The sequence below is a fragment of the Mobula hypostoma genome, chromosome 23 (assembly GCF_963921235.1).
Source record: "Mobula hypostoma chromosome 23, sMobHyp1.1, whole genome shotgun sequence".
Taxonomy (NCBI): domain Eukaryota; kingdom Metazoa; phylum Chordata; class Chondrichthyes; order Myliobatiformes; family Myliobatidae; genus Mobula; species Mobula hypostoma.
In genome coordinates this window covers 47,603,632-47,626,351 of record NC_086119.1, presented here as the reverse complement: position 1 = coordinate 47,626,351, position 22,720 = coordinate 47,603,632, and the positions used below count along the sequence as shown (strand labels likewise).

At 52.3% G+C, this 22,720-nt stretch overlaps 1 protein-coding gene across 1 annotated transcript in view; it reads left to right on the top strand.

Moving 5' to 3' along the window:
* The window catches only part of LOC134336709 (ras-like protein family member 10B), a 149,729-nt gene that overhangs the window by 11,898 nt on the left and 115,111 nt on the right, over positions 1-22,720 (top strand). Inside the window, exon 2 of the mRNA XM_063031096.1 lies at positions 22,261-22,584. Coding sequence (XP_062887166.1) covers positions 22,330-22,584 — 255 coding nt within the window. The 5' untranslated portion in view covers positions 22,261-22,329. The remainder of the gene's footprint in view (positions 1-22,260; positions 22,585-22,720) is intronic.

Genomic DNA, 22,720 nt, shown 5'->3' with positions numbered 1-22,720 from the left:
AGTTTGTTGATTCTGTTGGTGTCTGCTACCCTCAGCCTGCTGCCTCAGCACACAACATGATTGCACTGGCCACCACAGACTCATAGAACATCCTCAGCATCATCCAGCAGATGTTAAAGAACCTCAGTCTTCTCAGGAAATAGAGATGGCTCTGATCCTTCTTGTAGACAGCCTCAGTGTACTTTGACCAGTCCAGTTTATTGTCAATTCGTATCCCCAGGTGTTTGTAATCCTCCACCATGTCCACACTGACCCCCGGATGGAAACAGGGGTCACCGGTACCTTAGCTCTCCTCAGGTCTACCAGCAGCTCCTTAGTCTTTTTCACATTAAGCTGCAGATAATTCTGCTCACACCATGTGACAAAGTTTCCTACCGTAGCCCTGTACTCAGCCTCATCTCCTTTGCTGATGCATCCAACTATGGCAGAGTCATCAGAAAACTTCTGAAGATGACAAGACTCTGTGCAGTAGTTGAAGTCCGAGGTGTAAATGGTGAAGAGGAAGGGAGACAAGAGAGTCCCCTGTGGAGCCCCAGTGCTGCTGATCACTCTGTCAGACACACAGTGTTGCAAGCACACGTATTGTGGTCTGCCAGTCAGGTAATCAAGAATCCATGATACTAGGAAAGCATCCACCTGCATCGCCGTCAGCTTCTCCCCCAGCAGAGCAGGGCGGATGGTGTTGAACGCACTGGAGAAGTCATGTGAAGCCATGGCAGCAAGTCTTAGTTGTGCCACCACTAACGCCAGGCAGACAACCTCTGAAGTGTATTGATAATGGCCGTGGGACACCTGTCCTGCCCAGAAGAAGGCAATGGCAAACCACTTCTATAGAAAAATTTGCCAAGAACAATTATGGTCAAGAATATGATTGCCTAACTTATAGAAAACAAATGAATGAACGAACCTGTCTTTTATGCTTCATTTTATTCTTTTGCCCAGGAATTCTGATGTGCTTGCCTTGCCCTGTGGAAATACACTAGACTCTCTCAGATCATTACCTCTTGCAGCCCAGGGTATTGCACTTAAAATGTTGCTTGCCAAGATTTGATTTCTGTTTACCTGGGCTGGATGCCCCCTCATTTCACACACATTGGCCTCCTGCCTTACCCCTTTGCATCAGTAACCTAAATATAGAAACATAGAAACATAGAAAATAGGTGCAGGAGTAGGCCATTCGGCCCTTCGAGCCTGCACCGCCATTTATTATGATCATGGCTGATCATCCAACTCAGAACCCAGCCTTCCCTCCATACCCCCTGACCCCTGTAGCCACAAGGGCCATATCTAACTTCCTTTTAAACATAGCTAATGAACTGGCCTCAACAGTTTGCTGTGGCAGAGAATTCCACAGATTCACCACTCTCTGTGTGAAGAAGTTTTTCCTAACCTCGGTCCTAAAAGGCTTCCCCTCTATCCTTAAACTGTGACCCCTCGTTCTAGACCTCCCCAACATCGGGAACAATCTTCCCGCATCTAGCCTGTCCAATCCCTTTAGGATCTTATACGTTTCAATCAGATCCCCCCTCAATCTTCTAAATTCCAACGAGTACAAGCCCAGTTCATCCAGTCTTTCTTCATATGAAAGACCTGCCATCCCAGGAATCAATCTGGTGAACCTTCTTTGTACTCCCTCTATGGCAAAGATGTCTTTCCTCAGATTAGGGGACCAAAACTGCACACAATACTCCAGGTGTGGTCTCACCAAGGCCTTGTACAACTGCAGTAGTACCTCCCTGCTCCTGTACTCGAATCCTCTCGCTATAAATGCCAGCATACCGTTCGCCTTTTTCACCGCCTGCTGTACCTGCATGCCCACTTTCAATGACTGGTGTATAATGACACCCAGGTCTCGTTGCACCTCCCCTTTTCCTAATCGGCCACCATTCAGATAATAATCTGTTTTCCTATTTTTGCCACCAAAGTGGATAACTTCACATTTATCCACATTAAATTGCATCTGCCATGAGTTTGCCCACTCACCCAACCTATCCAAGTCACCCTGCATCCTCTTAGCATCCTCCTCACTGCTAACACTGCCACCCAGCTTTGTGTCATCCGCAAACTTGGAGATGCTGCATTTAATTCCCTCATCCAAGTCATTAATATATATTGTAAACAACTGGGGTCCCAGCACTGAGCCTTGCGGTACCCCACTAGTCACCGCCTGCCATTCTGAAAAGGTCCCGTTTATTCCCACTCTTTGCTTCCTGTCTGCTAACCAATTCTCCACCCACACCAATACCTTACCCCCAATACCGTGTGCTTTAAGTTTGCACACTAATCTCCTATGTGGGACCTTGTCAAAAGCCTTTTGAAAATCCAAATATACCACATCCACTGGTTCTCCCCTATCCACTCTACTAGTTACATCCTCAAAAAATTCTATGAGATTCGTCAGACATGATTTTCCTTTCACAAATCCATGCTGACTTTGTCCGATCATTTCACCGCTTTCCAAATGTGCTGTTATCACATCCTTGATAACTGACTCCAGCAGTTTCCCCACCACCGACGTTAGGCTAACCGGCCTATAATTCCCCGGTTTCTCTCTCCCTCCTTTTTTAAAAAGTGGGGTTACATTAGCCACCCTCCAATCCTCAGGAACTAGTCCAGAATCTAACGAGTTTTGAAAAATTATCACTAATGCATCCACTATTTCTTGGGCCACTTCCTTAAGCACTCTGGGATGCAGACCATCTGGCCCTGGGGATTTATCTGCCTTCAATCCCTTCAATTTACCTAACACCACTTCCCTACTAACATGTATTTCGCTCAGTTCCTCCATCTCACTGGACCCTCTGTCCCTTACTATTTCTGGAAGATTATTTATGTCCTCCTTAGTGAAGACAGAACCAAAGTAATTATTCAATTGGTCTGTCATGTCCTTGCTCCCCATAATCAATTCACCTGTTTCTGTTTGCAGGGGACCTACATTTGTCTTTATCAGTCTTTTCCTTTTTACATATCTATAAAAGCTTTTACAGTCCGTTTTTATGTTCTCTGCCAGTTTTCTCTCATAATCTTTTTTCCCCTTCCTAATTAAGCCCTTTGTCCTCCTCTGCTGAACTCTGAATTTCTCCCAGTCCTCAGGTGAGCCACTTTCTCTGGCTAATTTGTATGCTACTTCTTTGGAATTGATACTATCCCTAATTTCTCTTGTCAGCCACGGGTGCACTACCTTCCTTGATTTATTCTTTTGCCAAACTGGGATGAACAATTGTTGTAGTTCATCCATGCAACCTTTAAATGCCTGCCATTGCATATCCACCGTCAATCCTTGAAGTGTCATTTGCCAGTCTATCTTAGCTAATTCATGTCTCATACCTTCAAAGTTACCCCTCTTTAAGTTCAGAACCTTTGTTTCTGAATTAACTACGTCACTCTCCATGTTAATGAAGAATTCCACCATATTATGGTCACTCTTACCCAAGGGGCCTCTCACGACAAGATCGCTAATTAACCCTTCCTCATTGCTCAAAACCCAGTCCAGAATAGCCTGCTCTCTAGTCGGTTCCTCGACATGTTGGTTCAAAAAACCATCCCGCATACATTCCAAGAAATCCTCTTCCTCAGCACCTTTACCAATTTGGTTCACCCAGTCTACATGTAGATTGAAGTCACCCATTATAACTGCTGTTCCTTTATTGCACACATTTCTAATTTCCTGTTTAATACCATCTCCGACCTCACTACTACTGTTAGGTGGCCTGTACACAACTCCCACCAGCGTCTTCTGCCCCTTAGTGTTACGCAGCTCTACCCATATCGATTCCACATCTTCCCGGCTTATGTCCTTCCTTTCTATTGCGTTAATCTCTTTTTTAACCAGCAACGCCACCCCACCTCCCCTTCCTTCGTGTCTATCCCTCCTGAATATTGAATATCCCTGAACGTTGAGCTCCCATCCCTGGTCACCCTGGAGCCATGTCTCTGTGATCCCAACTATATCATAATCATTAATAACAATCTGCACTTTCAATTCATCCACCTTATTACGAATGCTCCTTGCATTGACACATAAAGCCTTCAGGCGCTCTTTTACAACTCTCTTAGCCCTTTTTAATGCTTGCCCTGGATTTGTCGGCCTGCCACTTTTACTTTTCCCCTTTGTACTTTTTGCTTCTACGCTCACTTTACACCCCTCTGTCTCTCTGCACTGGTTCCCATCCCTCTGTTGTGAACTAACCTCCTCACACCTAGCCGCTTTAATTTGATTCCCACCCCCCAACCATTCTAGTTTAAAGTCACCTTAGTAGCCCCCGCTAATCTCCCTGCCAGGATATTGGTCCCCCTAGGATTTAAGTGTAACCCGTCCTTTTTGTACAGGTCACACCTGCGCCAAAAGAGGTCCCAATGATTCAAAAACTTGAATCCCTGCCCCCTGCTCCAATCCCTCAGCCACGCATTTATCCTCCACCTCATCGCATTCCTACTCTCACTGTCGCGTGGCACAGGCAGTAATCCCGAGATTACTACCTTTGCGGTCCTTTTTCTCAACTCCCTTCCTAGCTCCCTATATTCTTCTTTCAGGACCTCATCCCTTTTCCTACCTATGTCATTGGTACCTATATGTACCAGGACCTCTGGCTCTTCACCCTCCCACTTCAGGATATCTTGGACACGATCAGAAATATCCCGGACCCTGGCACCAGGGAGGCAAACTACCATCCGAGTCTCTGGACTGCGTCCACAGAATCGCCTATCTGACCCCCTTACTATCGAGTCCCCTATCACAACTGCCCTCCTCTTCCTTGCCCTACCCTTCTGAGCTACAGGGCCAGACTCTGTGCCGGAGGCAGGGCCACTGTCGCTTCCCCCGGGTAAGCTGTCCCCCCCAACAGTACTCAAACAGGAGTACCTGTTGTTAAGGGGCACAGCCGCCGGGGTACTCCCCATCACCTTCCTTTTCCCCTTCCCCCTCCTAACCGTGACCCACTTGTCTGCCTCCCGTGGCCCCGGCGTGACCACCTGCCTTCCACTCCTCTCTATCACCTCCTCGCTCTCCCTGACCAGACGAAGGTCATCGAGCTGCAGCTCCAGTTCCGTAACGCGGTCCCTTAGGAGCTGCATCTCGATGCACTTGGCGCAGATGTAGACGTCCGGGAGGCTTGGAGACTCCAGGGCCTCCCACATCCGACACTGAGAACAGCAAACTGCCCTCACAGTCATAATGCCCCTCTCCTCAAATAGCAACAGAAAATGAATGTCAAACCTTCCTCGCCTCGCCCGCTTCCGCCTAAGCCCGGTGAGCCGAAGCCCTTAAGTCTTCACTCTGCTCCCGGCTCACTCCGCCGCCCGCAAACTACGCTGCCCGCTCTCTGAGGCTCTGTTCCTTTTAAATCTGCCGCGCTGCACTGCCCGACGTCACACGCCTGCGCAGTCCCGCCTCTCAGAAAGCCGTTGGAGAAAAAAAAAATAACGAAAATTTCAAAAATCTCTTTTTCGGCACTCCCACTCAGACTCTCAGACTCCTTCTTCGAATATGATGACACAATGCCCCCCGTTCCCCAAATGTTACACCTTCCTCACTAGGTCAGAAGTATACTGATCTAGATTGGCAAGTCTAGGATTTGGTGGCTTAATGAGATGCTAAATATAAAAACAGAAAATAGCAACAGGAGTTGGCTGTTGCACTCTCTGAGGCTGCTCCACCATTCACTAAAGCCTTGGCTGATTACCTACCTCAATACCACATTCCCACTCTCTCCCTAGGTCCTGCAATACATTATGTGTCCATCTCTTCTAAAGTTTACAGCTCTTTGGCCTCCACACTGCTATGATGTAGCAAGTTCCATAGACTCAACACACTCCACATGAAGAGATTTCTCCATCTCAGTCCTAATACCCTCACCCGAGAACCTGAGATCATGCCATCCTCATTGTGGAAACCCACAGAGCGTTTCCCATATTATTCCAGTCTACCAAGATAAAGGAATCAGAATTAGAATCAAAATCAGAATCAGGTTTAATATCACTGGCATATGTCATGAAATTTTGATGTTTTTACTGCAACAGTACATTGCAAAATATAGTAATAAAATCATGAATTATAGTGTGTGTGTGTATATAATGTAGCGGGGTGGTGTTGATGGGTTCAATGTATGTCCATTCAGAAATCAGACGGCAGAGAGGAAGAAGATGTCCCTGAATCGTTGAGTGTGGGCCTTCAGGTTCCCCTACCTCCTCTCTGATGGTAGCAATGAATAGAGGGAATGTCCTGGGTGATGGGGTCTTCAATGATGGATGCTGCCCTTCTGAGCCATTGCTCCTTGAAGATGTTCTGGATGCTGGGGAGGCCAGTGCCCATGATGGAGCTGCCTGAGTCCATCAAGACAGAGGATAAGGGAAAGACTCATGTTCAGAAAGGGGTGGAGGACATGTCCAGGATCTGTAGGTTTAAACCGGGTGGACAGTGTTTAAATGGCCGGTGAATAAAGATTGGATTTCAGTCCATTCATTCTTCCTCTCAAAGCCTTCTCATTCTTCCAGCTGAGAGGCAACAGTGGACTTTCCTAATGACTTTCCCATGAACGATGCTCTCTACCTGACAAAGTGGTGTGATTTTGTGCCTTTGAATTGGTCCATAAATTTCACCTCCTATAAACAACTTCAGAATGACCACATTACACAGCTTTCCATGTGGCATAGGATGCATGGAAACTTGGCAGTATAGATTCAGAACTGGCTAACTCACAGAGGTCAGAAGGTAGTAGTATTCTGCCTGGAGGTCCGTGACCAGTGGAGTTCCATGGGGATCTGTTCTGGGACCCCTGCTCTTTGTGTTTTTTTTATAAATGATTTGGATGAGGAAGTAGACAGATGGGTTAGTAAATTTTCAGATGACACAAAGGTTGGCAGTGTTGTGGATAGTGTAGAAAGCTGTCGCCGGTTACGAGACATAGACAGGATGCAGAGTTGGGCCAAGAAGTTGTAGATAGAGTTCAGTACAGAAAAGTGTGAAGTTATTGACTTCCGAAGGTTGAATTTGAAAGGCAGAATACAAAGTTAATGGCAGGGTTCTTAGCAGAGTGGAGAAACAGAAGGATTTGAGGTCCAGGGTCATCATCATCATCATCATCATCATCAGGTGCCATGTCCAGTTTGAGGTTTGACTGCCAAGGCCCACACAGTCCTGTTTCAGGTCAAGTGGATCAATTCATTGGTATTCATTTCCAGTTCTTTGACTGCTGTCTCCATCATCATTTGTTTTTGCATTTGCTTTTCTTTCTTCCCTTCAATCTTTCCCACAATTACCGTGCATTCTAACTCCTCTTTCCTAATCACATGTCCAATGAAGTTACGTTGCCTTTTCATGATCTCATACATTATTTCTTTTTTTGTGTTTGCTCTGTTCATGACATCCTCGTTAGATATTCATTTCATCCATGATATTCTTTGCATCCTCCTCAAAAACCACATCTCTGCTGCTTCAATTCAAGGCCATAGGTCCTTCAAAGTTGCCATGCAAGTGGATAGGGTGGCTAAGATGGTGTACAGTGTGTTATGGACTAAGGAGGAGAGAAGGGTTATAACGATTCTTTTAGTTGCTCCTGTAGGTTTTTAAAAGCTTCCCAATCCTCTATCTTTCTGCTAATTTTTGCTTTGTTGTATGCTCTCTCTTTTGTTTTTCCATTAGCTTAGACCAGTGGTCCCCAACCTCTGGGCCGCGAAGCATGCAGTGGTGCAGCAGTAGCCGGGACGCACCCAGCACATCTTTAAGAAAAAAGCCGAAATAAACAAGCTAATTAATTAGGTGCTGCCCAGCATGTAAATGTCGGCTCAGATCAGAGGCGATTGCCGATTTCACTTGCTCTACGCAATCGGTAATCACCTCTAACCTGGGCCGACATTTACGTGCCTATATATATATGTATATATCTGCCATCAGGGTCATTTTACCCTTGCAGTTTCTTAACTCAAACCATAAGAATTCAATATCTTCTGATCCTATGTCACATCTTTCTACTAATTTGATGCCACTCTTTTCCAGCAGACCCACGTCACCCTCTCTGCCTACCTTCCTATCCCTCCAATACAATATGTAACCTTGGACATTCAGCTCCCAACTACAACCATCCTTCAGCCACGATTCAGTGATGGCCGCAGCATCATACCTGACAATCTGTAAAAGTGCAACAAGATCATCCACCTTATTTCTTATACTCCATGCAGTGAGATATAACACTTTGAGGGCTGCATTTGCTACCCTTTTCGATTTTGCATCCCTAATGCACTGATACTCACCCTGCTGGCTGTCATTTTGTCCTATCATGTGCTCCCCTTCCTTAAAGTATGACTACACACTATCTTTGCTTTTTTACCATCCGTCCTATCCTGAGTCCATTCACTCCGATCCCACCCCACTGCCAAGTTAATTTACACCCTCCACAACAGCTCTAACAAACCTGCCTGTGAGAATATTGGTCCCCCTCAGGTTCAGGGCAATCTGTCTCTTTTGTACAGGTCATACCTCTCCCAGAAGAGATCCCAATGATCAGTGAACCTGAAGCCCTGCCCTCTGCACCAGCTTCTCTCTGGCATTTATCTGCCACCTCATCCTGTTTCTACCCTCACTAGCATGTGGCACAGGGAGCAATCCATAAATTACTATCCTGGAGGACCTGCTTCTCAGATTTCTGTCTCGCTCTCTAAATTCTCTCTTCAGTAACTCATCGTTTTTCCTCTCTATGTCACTGGTACCAATATGTACCAAGACATCTGGCTGCTCTCCCTGCCTCTTTAAAATGCCGTCGATGTGATCCAAGATGCCCCTAACCCGGGCACCATCTGAGTGTCCCGTTCTCATCCACAGAATCTCCCATCTGTTGCCCTGTCTCTTGAGTCCCCGATCACTACTGCTCCCTCTTCCCCCTCTTCCCCTTCTGTACCACAGACCCATGCTCAGTGCCAGTAACCTGGTCCAGTGACAGTCCCCTGGGAGGTCATCCTCCACAACAGTATTCAAAATGGTATACTGGTATACTTATTATTGAGGGGAATGGCCACAGGGGTGCTCTGCGCTAACTGCCTATTCACATTTCCACTTCTCCTGACAGTCACTCAGCTACCCACCTCCTGCATCTTCGGGGTGACTACTTCTCTGTAACTCCGATCGATGATCTCCTCACTCTCTCGCATAAGTCGAAGGTCATCCCGCTGCTGCTCCAGATCCCTAACACGGTCTTCAAGGAGCTGCAGCCGGATGCACTTCACGCAGATGCAGTTCCCTGGGAGACTCTGGGTCTCCCAGGACTCCAACACCCAACATGAAGTACACACTACAACCATTTACTGCACTAGATACAGTAAGAGAGAGAGAAAAAGGAACCATAACAGAAGCTTAACCAGAACCAATGAGTCTTTCGAGCCATAGCTTCCTTTGAGCCAAACCCTAACACTCCTACTCCCACCACTGGTCGAAGAGCTGACAAATGGCAACAATATACAAGTTTCATGAAGGTGAATTGAGCTCTTAATTGCAGCACAACAAAAACTGTGCCATTTCTCCGTTCTCCTGTTTCTAGCCAGTAAACCAACAAAAATTGTATTAGATCAGGGGTTACCAAACTTACTTTATGCCATGGTCCAATACCAGTAAGCACAGGGTCTGTGCACCTCAAGTTGGAACCCCTGTATTAGATAGATAGAAACATGCTCCAAGCAGTGTCCCAAACACTTAGTTCAACAGTTTAGGTTAACAATCCCCAGTGCATGTTGCAAGTTTACCTAAAGGTAGAGAAATTCTGCTTTAGAAGTGCACAGAATGCAAGGTTTCTGTGGTCAGAGGCTGACTGGTGATTCGTAGAGATGAAATCCAATCAAAAGGTCAAATGATATCTTAAACCACAAGAGATTTCTATTCATCAAATTATCTCCTTCACTAAATTATTGCCTTCAAAGCTGCTGGCAGCCATCCAGCTTATATCTGTAATCAGTTTGAGGAGACTGAATCTGATTTCAGTAAATTACATCTTCTTCTACATGCTGAAGTGGTTCTCAGTGTGACTGGGAATGGGAGGGGGAGGCAGTGAGGGAAGAGGTGTCGGCCAGGGGATTTGCCAAGTAAAATGGATCAGTGAAATCAGTGGGCAGGGACGTGACAGACGGAGTATGATCACCTTCAATAAGAATGGAAAAACAGCCATTTATTGAAAATAAGACCAGTAAATGTTGGGATGCCAGAGATTTGACATTCCTGCACATGATAGAGGTGAAGTTAATGCACAGATTCATCAAGAAACTGAACATGGTTAGTTTTTATCACAAATGGTTGGGTGAAGTAAAAAAAAGTGAAGCCTAGATACAAATATACATATATAACTTGGGTAATGCCACACAATGATACACTATGAGGTTTGGCCCCTTAATCCAAAGAAAAGTAAACTTTCCTTACAGGGTCTGCATTGAAGGCTCATTGCCTGTTGTCCAGGGATTTGGAGTGTGCCACAACGATGCAGCTTATAGAACTGCAGTCTCACAGCTCAGCGACCCAAGTTGAATTCTACGGAAGAACTGCATGACCACGTGGGGTTCCTTAAGGTGCTCCCATTTCCTCCAACGTCCTACAATTCTATTGGTGGGTAGTTTCACTGGCTGCTGTAATTTGCCCCTGGTGTAGAATCTGCAGGGAGGTAGGAATGGGCAGAACATAGGAAGAATAAGAATGGGATTAGTGTAGAATCGGTATGATCTGTGATCAGCAAGGATTCGGTAGACAGAAGGACCTGCTCTTGTGCTGTCTGACTCTACAGTGCTGCAAAATCAGAAGCGATTAATTCAATAATTCCATAATCTTTGAAGATAAAAATGAGGGGTGAACTTGTTAAAGTCATGATCCAAATAGTGACCCGGACACTAGACTGTCCACATAGTGAAGATTATGGAATATCCTCATTTGTCAAATGCATGTTGCAAGCTCACAAAAAGCTGTAGTATTCAGCTTTAACACATGCCCTTTGACAGGATGTAGAATACAATGTCCACATCTAGTCAGAAGGTGCAGGATTGGACAGTAGTATTGGAATTGGTAGAGGCAAACACTCTGATCATTGTTTAAATATACCTGGACGTGACCTTGAAGACTTCAGACCTGGAGGGACTAGCTCCTTCCTGATCAGCACAACACGATGGCCTGAATGGCCACCTCCTGGGTCAGGTATTCTCCATGAATCTATGACTGCCTTTGATGTCTTGCTTTCAACTACTCCTATGGTTATCTGTACTTTATGGCTATCTGGAGAAGGCAAATCTCAAAGTTGTATTCTGTATACATACTTTCATAATAAAATGAACCTTTGAACCTTTAAATCAAAGTTGGTGCTCTCTAATCAAATCATACTAATTTGTGACTGATAATTCTTTCTAGAAATGTTCCCATCACTGAGGATAACTTGAGGATCTGTAGTCAGTGGTGTTATTCCCAACACCATAAGGAATGGAAGCCCCTAGTGACTGCTCCACCAGTCAATACCATCATCGCTGAACTTTCCCTGGGGGCATTTCCTACACTAACCGTCTATCCCATGATTTCCTTAATGGTATAAAGCCTGTCCTGAATACTCTCAGTGGCTCAGACCCCACCTCCTCATTGGCTAGAGAGTTCCAAAGACCTGCCCTACTCTGGATAACGGAATACTTTTCTCATTTTAATCTTGAATTTATCATGAAACTGTGGCCCCTGATTCTGACAATGCCGTCTGAGGAATCATCACCTACAAACACCCCCACCCAGTCTCCCCTTACCACACCCCCAACCAGTCTACTCCCTTCCCACACACCAACCCAGTCTTCTCTCTTCCCACACCCCCACCCAGTTTCCTCCTTTCCACACACCCAATCAATCTCCTCCCTTCCCACACCCCCACCCAGTCTCCCCATCCAACACCCCCAACCGGTCTCCCATTCCGAAATCCCCACCGAGTCTCCCCTTCCCACACCACCAACCAGCCTCCTCCCTTCCCACACCCCCACCCACTGGCCTCCCTTCCCACACCCCCACCCAGTCTCCCCTTCCCACACCATCACCCAGTTTCCCCTTCCCAACACACCCACCCAGTCCTCCCTTTCCACACCCCCGCCCAGTTCCCCTTCCCACACTGCCACACAGTCTCCTCCCGTCCCACACCCCCACCCAGTCTCCCCTTCCCACACCCCCACCCAGTCTCCTCCCTTCCCACACCCCCACACAGTCTCCTCCCCTTCCAATACCCCCATCCAGTCTCCTCACCTTCCCACACCCCAACTCAGTCTCCCCTTCCCACACTTCCACCCAGTCTCCTCCCCTTCCCACACCCCACCCACTCTCCACTTCCCACGCCCCCACCCAGTCTTCCCTTCCAACACCCCCACCCAGTCTCCCTTTCCCGCATCCCCACCCAGACTCCCCTTCCCACACCCCCACCCAGTCTCCTCACCTTCCCACACCCCAACCCAGTCTCCCCTTCCCACACTCCCACCCAGTCTCCTCCCCTTCCCACACCCCACCCACTCTCCACTTCCCACGCCCCCACCCAGTCTCCCTTTCCCGCATCCCCACCCAGTCTCCCCTTCCCACACCCCCACCCAGTCTTCTCCCCATCACACACCCCCACCCAGACTCCCCTTTCCACACCCCCAACCAGTCTCCCCTTCCCACACCCCTACCCGTTCTCCCCTTCCCACACCCAGTCTCCCCGTCCCACACCCAGTCTCCCCGTCCCACACCCCCACCCAGTCTTCTCCCCATCACACACCCCCACCCAGACTCCCCTTTCCACACCCCCAACCAGTCTCCCCTTCCCACACCCCCACCCGTTCTCCCCTTCCCACACCCAGTCTCCCCGTCCCACACCCCCACCCAGTCTCCCCTTCCCGCATCCTGACCCAGTCTTCTCCCCAACGCACATCCCCATCCAGTCTCCCCTTCCCACACTCCCACCCAGTCTCCTCCCCTTCCCACACCCCACCCACTCTCCACTTCCCACGCCCCCACCCAGTCTCCCTTTCCCGCATCCCCACCCAGTCTCCCCTTCCCACACCCCCACCCAGTCTTCTCCCCATCACACACCCCCACCCAGACTCCCCTTTCCACACCCCCAACCAGTCTCCCCTTCCCACACCCCTACCCGTTCTCCCCTTCCCACACCCAGTCTCCCCGTCCCACACCCCCACCCAGTCTTCTCCCCATCACACACCCCCACCCAGACTCCCCTTTCCACACCCCCAACCAGTCTCCCCTTCCCACACCCCCACCCGTTCTCCCCTTCCCACACCCAGTCTCCCCGTCCCACACCCCCACCCAGTCTCCCCTTCCCACATCCTGACCCAGTCTTCTCCCCAACGCACATCCCCACCCAGTCTCCCCTTCCCACACACCCACCCAGTCTCCTCCCCTTCCCACACCCCACCCACTCTCCACTTCCCACGCCCCCACCCAGTCTCCCCTTCCAACACCCCCACCCAGTCTCCCTTTCCCGCATCCCCACCCAGACTCCCCTTCCCACACCCCCACCCAGTCTTCTCCCCATCACACACCCCAACCCAGACTCCCCTTTCCACACCCCCAACCAGTCTCCCCTTCCCACACCCCCACCCGTTCTCCCCTTCCCACACCCAGTCTCCCCGTCCCACTCCCCCACCCAGTCTTCTCCCCATCACACACCCCCACCCAGACTCCCCTTTCCACACCCCCACCCGGTCTCCCCTTCCCACACCCCCACCCAGACTCCCCTTCCCACACCCTCACCCGGTCTCCCCTTCCCACACCACCACCCAGACTCCCCTTTCCACACCCCCACGCAGTCTCCCCCTTCCCACACACCCACCCAGTCTCCCCTGCTCACACCGCACACAGTCTCCTCCTCTTCCCACACCCCCACCAAGTCTCCTCACTTCCCACACCCCCACTCAGTCTCCCCTTCCCACACGCCCACCCAGTCTTCCCTTGTCCACACCCACACCCAGTCTCCCCTTCCCATACACCCACCCGGTCTCCTCCCTTCCCACACCCCCACCCAGTCTTTCCTTCCCACACGCCCAGCCAGTCTCCTCCCATCCCACACCCCCACTCAGTCTCCCCTTCCCACACTCCCACCCGGTCTCCTCCCCTTCCCACACCCCACCCACTCTCGACTTCCCACACCCCCACCCAGTCTTCCCTTCCAACACCCCCACCCAGTCTCCCTTCCCACACCCACACCCAGTCTCCCCTTCCCATACACCCACCCGGTCTCCTCCCTTCCCACACCCCCACCCAGTCTTTCCTTCCCACACGTCCACCCAGTCTCCTCCCATCCCATACCTCCACGCAGTCTCCTCCCCTTCCCACACCCCCACCCAGTCTCCTCCCATCCCATACCTCCACGCAGTCTCCTCCCCTTCCCACACCCCCACCCAGTCTCCCCTTCCCCCACCCAGTCTCCCGTTCCCACACCACCACCCGGACACCCCTTCGCACAACCCCACCCAGTCTCCCCTTCCTACACCCCCATGCAGTCTCCTCCCTTCTCACACCCCCACCCAGTCTCCCCACTTTCCACATCCCCACCCAGTCTCCCCTTATGACACCCGCAACCAGTCTCCTCCCTTCCCACCCCCCTACCCAGTCTCCTCCCTTCCCACATCCCCACCCAGTCTCCTCCCTTCCCACACCGCCACCCAGTCTCCCTTTCCCACACCCCCACCCTGTCTTCTCCCCTTCCCACACCCACACCCAGACTCCCCTTCCCACACCCCCAACAAGTCTCCCGTTCCCACACCCCCACACAGTCTCCCCTTCCCACACCCCCACCCAGTCTCCTCCGCTTCCCACATCCCCACCCAGTCACCCCTTCCCACACCGCCACCCAGTCTCTCCTTCCCACACCCCACACAGTCTCCTCCCTTCCCACACCCCCAACCAGTCACCCCTTCCCACACCCCCACCCGGTCACCCCTTCCCACACGCCCACCCAGACTCACCTTCCCACACCACACCCAGTGTCCCTTTTCCACACCCCCACCCAGTCTCCTCCCTGCACACACCCCCATCCAGTCTCCCCTTCCCACACCCACACTCGGTCACCCATCCCCCCCCCCCAGTGTCCCCTTCCTACACCCCCACACAGTCACACCTTCCCACACCCCCACCCAGACTCCCCTTCCCACACCCCCACACAGTCTCCCCTTCCCACACCTCCAACCAGTCTCCCATTCCCACATCCCTACCGAGTCTCCCCTTCCTACACCACCAACCAGTCTCCTCCCTTCCCACACCCCCACCCACTGGCCTCCCTTCCCACACCCCCACCCAGTCTCCCCTTCCCACACCCCCACCCAGTCTCCCCTTGACACACCACCACCCAGTCTCCCCTTCCCAACACCTTCACCCAGTCCTCCCTTCCCACACCCCCACCCAGTTTCCAATTACCACACCCCCACCCAGTCTCATCGCGTTCCCACACTCCCACCCAGTCTCCTCCCTTCACACACCCGCAACCAGTCTCCCCTTCTCACACCCCTACCCAGTCTCCTCCCTTCTCAAACACCCACCCGTACTCCCCTTCCCACACCCCCACCCAGTCTCCCCTTCCCACACCCCCACCAAGTCTCCTCCATTCTCACACCCCGACCCAACATCCTCCCTTCACACACCCGCACCCAGTCACCCCTTCCCACACCACCACCGGGTCTCCTCCCTTCCCACACCCCCATCCGGTCTCCTCTTCCCACACCCCCACCAAGTCTCCTCCCCTTCAAATACCCCCACCCAGTCTCCCCTTCAAATACCCCCACCCAGTCTCCCCTTCCTACATCCCCACCCAGTCTCCTCCCTTCCCACACACCCACCCAGTCTCCTCCCTTCCCACACCCCCACCCAGTCTCCCCTTCCCATACGCCCACCCAGACTCCCCCTTCCCACACCCCCACCGAATCTCCTCCCTTCCCACAGCCCCACCGAGTCTCCTCCCATCCCACACCCCCACCCAGTCTTCCCTTCCCACACCCCCACCCAGTCTCCTATCTTCCCACACTCCCACCCAGTCTCCTCCCTTCACACACCCGCAACCAGTCTCCCCTTCTCACACCCCTACCCAGTCTCCTCCCTTCTCAAACACCCACCCACTCTCCCCTTCCCACACCCCCACCCAGTCTCCCCTTCCCACACCCCCACCAAGTCTCCTCCATTCTCACACCCCGACCCAACGTCCTCCCTTCACACACCCGCACCCAGTCACCCCTTCCCACACCACCACCGGGTCTCCTCCCTTCCCACACCCCCATCCGGTCTCCTCTTCCCACACCCCCACCCAGTCTCCCCTTCCCATACGCCCACCCAGACTCCCCCTTCCCACACCCCCACCGAATCTCCTCCCTTCCCACAGCCCCACCGAGTCTCCTCCCATCCCACACCCCCACCCAGTCTTCCCTTCCCACACCCCCACCCAGTCTCCTATCTTCCCACACCCCCACCCATCTCCTCCCCTTCCCACACCCCACCCACTCTTAACTTCCCACACCCCCACCCAGTCTCCCCTTCCAACACCCCCACCCAATCTCCCTTGACCACACCCCCACCCAGTCTCCACTTCCCACACGCCCACCCACTCTCCCCTTCCCGTACGCCCACCCGATCTCCTCCCTTCCCACACCCCCACCCAGTCTCCCCTTCCCACACCCACACTCGGTCTCCCCTCCCCCCCCCCAGTGTCCCCTTCCTACACCTCCACACAGTCACACCTTCCCACACCCCCACCCGGTCTCCCCTTCCCACACCCCCACCCGGTCTCCCCTTCCCACACCCCCACACAGTCTCCCCTTCCCACACCCCCACCCAGACTCCCCTTGACACACCACCACCCAGTCTCCTCCCTTCCCACACCTCCACCCAGTCTCCCCTTCCCACACCCCCACCGAGTCTCCTCCCATCCCACACTTCCACCCAGTCTCCGCCCCTTCCCACACTCCCCCCCCGGTCTCCTCCCTACACCCACACCCCCACCCTGTCTCCTCCCCTTCCCACACCCCCACCCAGTCTCCCCTTCCCACACCCCCACCCAGTCTCACGTTCCAACACCCCCACCCAATCTCCTCCCTCCCCACAGCTGCACCTAGTCTCCCCTTTTCCACACCGCCACCCAGTCTCCTACCTTCCCACACCCCCACCCAGTCTACCCTTCCCACACCCCCACCCAGTCTCCTCCCTTCCCATACCTCCACCCAGACTCCCCTTCCCACACCCCCACCCAGTCTACCCTTCGCACACCCCCACCCAGTCTCCTCCCTTCCCATACCCCCACCCAGACTCCCCTTCCCACACCCCCACCGTCTCCCCTCTTCACACACACCCACCCAATCTCCTCTCTTCCCACACACCCACCCGGTCACCCCTTCCCACACCCCCACACAGACACCCCTTCGCACAACCCCACCCAGTCTCCCCTTCCCACACCCCCACCCAGTCTCCTCCCTTCTCACACCCCCACCCACTCTCCCCTTCTCATACCCCCACCCAGTCTCCTCCCTTCCCACACCCCACCCAGTCTCCTCCCTTCTCACACCGCCACCCAGTCTCCCCTTCCCACTCCCCACCCTGTCTACCCCCTTCTCACACCCCCACCCAATCTCCTCTCTTCCCTCACACACACCCAGTCACCCCTTCCCACACACCCACCCAGTCTCCCCCCTTCCCACACCCCCACCCAGTCTCCTCCCTTCCCACACCCCCACCCAATCTCCCCTTCGCACACCCCACCCAGTTTCCTCCCCTTCCCACACCCCCACCCAGTCTCCTCCCCTTCCCACACACCCAGAGTCTCCTCCCATCCCACACTCCCACCCAGTCTCCCCTTCTCACACCCCCACCCAGTCTCCTCCCATCCCACACCCCACCCAGTCTCCCCCCTTCCCACACCCCCACCCAGTCTCCCCTTCTCACACCTCCACCCAGTCTCCTCCCATCCCACACCCCCACCCAATCTCCCCTTCACACACCCCACCCAGTTTCCTCCCCTTCCCACACCCCCACCCAGTCTCTTCCCCTTCCCACACACCCAGAGTCTCCTCCCATCCCACACTCCCACCCAGTCTCCCCTTCTCACACCCCCACCCAGTCTCCTCCCATCCCACACCCCCACCCAATCTCCCCTTCGCACACCCCACCCAGTCTCCCCCCTTCCCACACCCCCACCCAGTCTCCCCTTCTCACACCCCCACCCAGTCTCCTCCCATCCCACACCCCCACCCAATCTCCCCTTCACACACCCCACCCAGTTTCCTCCCCTTCCCACACCCCCACCCAGTCTCCTCCCCTTCCCACACACCCAGAGTCTCCTCCCATCCCACACTCCCACCCAGTCTCCCCTTCCCACACCCCCACCCAGTCTCCTCCACTTTCCACACTCCACCCCTGTCTCCTCCCTCCCCACACCCCTGCCAAGTCTCCTCCATTCTCACACCCCGACCCAGTGTCCTCCCTTCCCACACCGCCACCCGGTCTCCTCTTCCCACAGCACCCCCAGTCTCCCCTACCCACACCACCACCTTGTCTCCTCCCCTTCCCACACCCCACCCACTCTCCACTTACCACACCACCACCCAGTCTCCCCTTCCAACACCCACACCCAGTCTCCCTTTGCCACACCCCCACCCAGTTCCCCTTCCCACACCCCCACCCAGTCTCCCCTTCCCACACCCCCACCCAGTCTCCCCCCTTCCCACACCTCCACCCAGTCTCCCCTTCCCACACCCCCAGCCAGTCTCCCATTCCCACACCCACACCCAGTCTCCTCCTCTTCCCACACCCCTACCCAGTCTCCCCTTCCCACTCCCCCCAGTCTCCTCCCTTCCCACACCCCCACCCAGTCTCTCCTTCCCACACCCCCACCCAGTCTCCCCTTCCCACACCCCAACCCAGTCTCCTCCCTTCCCACACCCACACTCAGTCTCCCCTTCCCACACCAACACCCAGTCTCCTCCCTTCCCACACCAACACCCAGTCTCCTCCCTTCCCACACCCCCACCCAGTCTCCCCTTCCCATACCCCCACCCAGTCTCTCCTTCCCACACCCCCACCCAGTCTCCCCTTCCCACACCCCCACCCAGTCTCCCCTTCCCACACCCCAACCCAGTTTCCTCCCTTCCCACACCCACACTCAGTCTCCCCTTCCCACATCGACACCCAGTCTCCTCCCTTCCCACACCCCCACCCAGTCTCCCCTTCCCACACCCCCACCCAGTCTCCCCTTCCCACACCCCAACCCAGTCTCCCCTTCCCACACCCACACTCAGTCTCCCCTTCCCACACCAACACCCAGTCTCCTCCCTTCCCACACCCCCACCCAGTCTCTCCTTCCCACACCCCCACCCAGTCTCCCCTTCCCACACCCCCACCCAGTCTCTTCCCTTCCCACACCCCCACCCAGTCTACCCTTCGCACACCCCCACCCAGTGTTCTCCCTTCCCACACCCCCACCCAGTCTCCCCTTCCCACACATTCCCTCCCGGCGTCACCTCTAATTGCCCGTGGAGCCTCTAATGATACATGTCTTTAACGCTCACCCTGTCCCAGGTACAGCAGGGTGTCAGTGAAATGTCCTGACACTCTTCTCCCGATGAGATTGCTGCAGTGTCTTTATAATTTCACATTGCAACTGGAGCACTTGTTTGCGCTGGGCGTGTACTCACTGGAGTTTTTGAAAATTAGGAGTGGTCTCATTGAAACGTATCAAATATTGAAAGCCCTGGAGAGAGTGAACATGGAGAGTGGTGCGAGAATCTCACACTGGAGTGTACAGCTTCAAAAAAATGGTTGCCCTTTTCGGACAGAAATGAGGAAGAATTTCTTTAGCCAGAGGAAGGTGAATCTGTGGAATTCATTGCCATAGACAGCTGTGGCTGTGAAATATTGGGAATATTTAAAGCAGAGGTTGATAGACTCTAAAGTAGTAAGGGCATCATAGGTTATGGGGAGAAGGCAGGGGAATGGGCTGAGAGGGAAAATAAATCAGCCACATTTCCATGATGGAGCAGACTCAATGGACAGAATGGCCTAATTATGCTCCGAGGTCTTCTGGTCTTATGCATTTGGCTTTAGTCTCCACTGGAGTCAAACCGCTTACTGGCCCTGCTTAGGATCTTGTCTGGCAATATCTAATGGGGATGACACCTGCCCTGAGCATCCCCCATCAATATTCTAGGGGTCACTAATGTCCAGAAACTTAGCTAGATAACTGTATAAATACTGCGGCTACACAAGCAAGTCGGAGGCTGCTGACTGCAATGAGTGATTCACCTCCAGGCACCAAGAGTCCTTACCACAATGTACAAGGCACAAGTCAGCAGAGTGGAGGAACACTCTCCGCTTACTCGGATGAGTGTGGCTCCAAGAATTCTCATAGAGCTCAGTTCCATTCTGGGTGGGGGCAGCATTGCTTCAGCTCAGCTGAAACTCCTTCCATAGAACATGAAACAGTACCGAACAGGAACGGACCTTTCAGCTCACAAAGTGCGTGCCAAACTCAATGCCAACTTGAACTAAATCTCTTCTGTCTGTGCATGGTCCATACGCCGCCATTCCCTGCGTGCTCATGTGTGTGTCTAAAAGCTTCTTAAATACCACTGTTGTATCCTCTCTCACCAGCACACCAGCAACTCTTTCCATTCACCCACCATCTCTTTCCAAAAAAACTCTCCACACACATCTCCCTTAAACTGCGCCGTCTTGCCTTATATCCTCTGGTATTAGACATTTTCTCTGAGAAATAGACGTTGACTATCTATGCCTCTCGGAATTCTATCAGCTCTCCTCAGCCTCTGATTCTTGTGTCGGCGTCTCCTGTGTTTCAGGGTATTTCTATATCATGACAGCCCTCCTCTTCAAACAACTGAGCCAGTTGCCCTTCTGGGGTGAGGCATGGAAGGGCTGTAGGCGTTTAAGGATACACATTCTCACAATTGGTATCGTTGTGCAGGAACAGGGCCCTAGACCCACTGAGCTCACGCCAGCCATCAAGTGCTCACCTACAATGAGGAGCAATTTGTACTGCTCAGCGGCTTGAAAGTCAAATTTAATGTCAGAGAATGTATATAGTATACAACGTGAAATCTTTGCTCTTCACAGACATCGGAACCCCAAAGACCCCCTCTCTCTTCCCATGCAAAAGCATCAACCCTCACCCTCCCACTCCCCCCACTTGCACCAGCAAAACTGAAATACTGTACAGAAAAACAAAGAGGGAAGAAATTAAGAGGAAGCAGAAGGTTAATTACTGAGGCGAACAACCTACCGACTTGTACCTTTGGGATCTGGGTTGAAGCTGGAGCAGCTGTAGAGGTCCCACACAGTAACCAGGCAAAACCCCACACAAACAGCGTTGCACGTCAGTCACTGAAGCTACGAGGCTTCCATGAGTAATAAGCTTTGAAAAGGAAGGGAGATGGAGTGCACATTAAAGTGCCCCGTGTCTTACATCTTGTGTCTACTTGTTGAGATGGCATGGTGTGATGGAAGAGAGTGTGATTCACCTTGTGAAGGTATTCATTTGCTTCCTTTGCTGCAACGTTACCTTGTGGGACCCTCTTGTCAGAGAGGCCAAGAAGACGATATGTTTCTGATCTCTCAGCCAGTGGTGGCTGGTGACAACCTGTAGCATGTTTGAGTGAAGGGCAGAAAATTATTCTCTTTTGCTTCCTGCCCTTCCACGGAAAGCTGGTGTCTCTGCTCTGTGATTGCCGCACAGCTAAGGCTGTAAGTTCCAATTTTGGACAAGGGTGGGAAAAGCCTTGGGGAACTGTAAGTGTGTTAATATTAACGCAAACAACAGGAATTCTGCAGATGCTGGAAATTCAAGCAACATACATCAAATTTGCTGGTGAACGCAGCAGGCCAAGCAGCATCTATAGGAAGAGGCGCAGTCGACGTTTCAGGCCGAGACCCTTCGTTTAGTCCTGACGAAGGGTCTCGGCCTGAAACGTCGACTGCGCCTCTTCCTATAGATGCTGCTTGGCCTGCTGCGTTCACCAGCAACTTTGATGTATGTTGCTTGTGTTAATATTAAGTTGTGATCACTGTAAATCAGAGTTTGCAACTTAATACTAACACTCAAATGTGGTGATAATCTAATTCCTATTGATCCTACCAAATCATTATCACTTCGTTCCAACCCACATTCTCTCAATTTGTCGGAAGCAATCGTTGCAAATTATTTTCATGTGAATAATTACAGTGAGAACACATTTAATATACTGTGTGTGTTGTTGTTTCGTGTGTGAGTGATGAAGAGCCTCTCCTTCTAATTCCAGGAGCAGCCCAACTGGAACTGTATGACCATGTTTCTTGGGAGTATCTGACTGGAAGCCCCTGGAATATGCATGACCTCAGCACATCTGCACCGAGTGTCCTTCAACGGCATGGTGACAACTTTCAAAATAGCAGTCCTGGGAGCGCAAGGGGTTGGGAAATCAGCAATTGTGCACCAGTTTCTCTACAACGATTACAGTGACCACTACATGCCTACTAAAACACGTCACATCTACCTGCCTGCTGTGGTCATGAACGAGCATGTGCACGACCTACAGATAATGGACTTTCCACCCATTCCGTCTTTTCCGGTCAACACTCTGCAGGTAAATTATTCTGGCATTTACCACTTCCACAGGTCACGAGAGCTAAAATCCTTCCCTGGTTACTGAGGGGGAGACTCCTGCAAATCTGTGACAGGAATTCAGTTGCCCAGTTGTTCAGACTCATGGCAAACTTGGT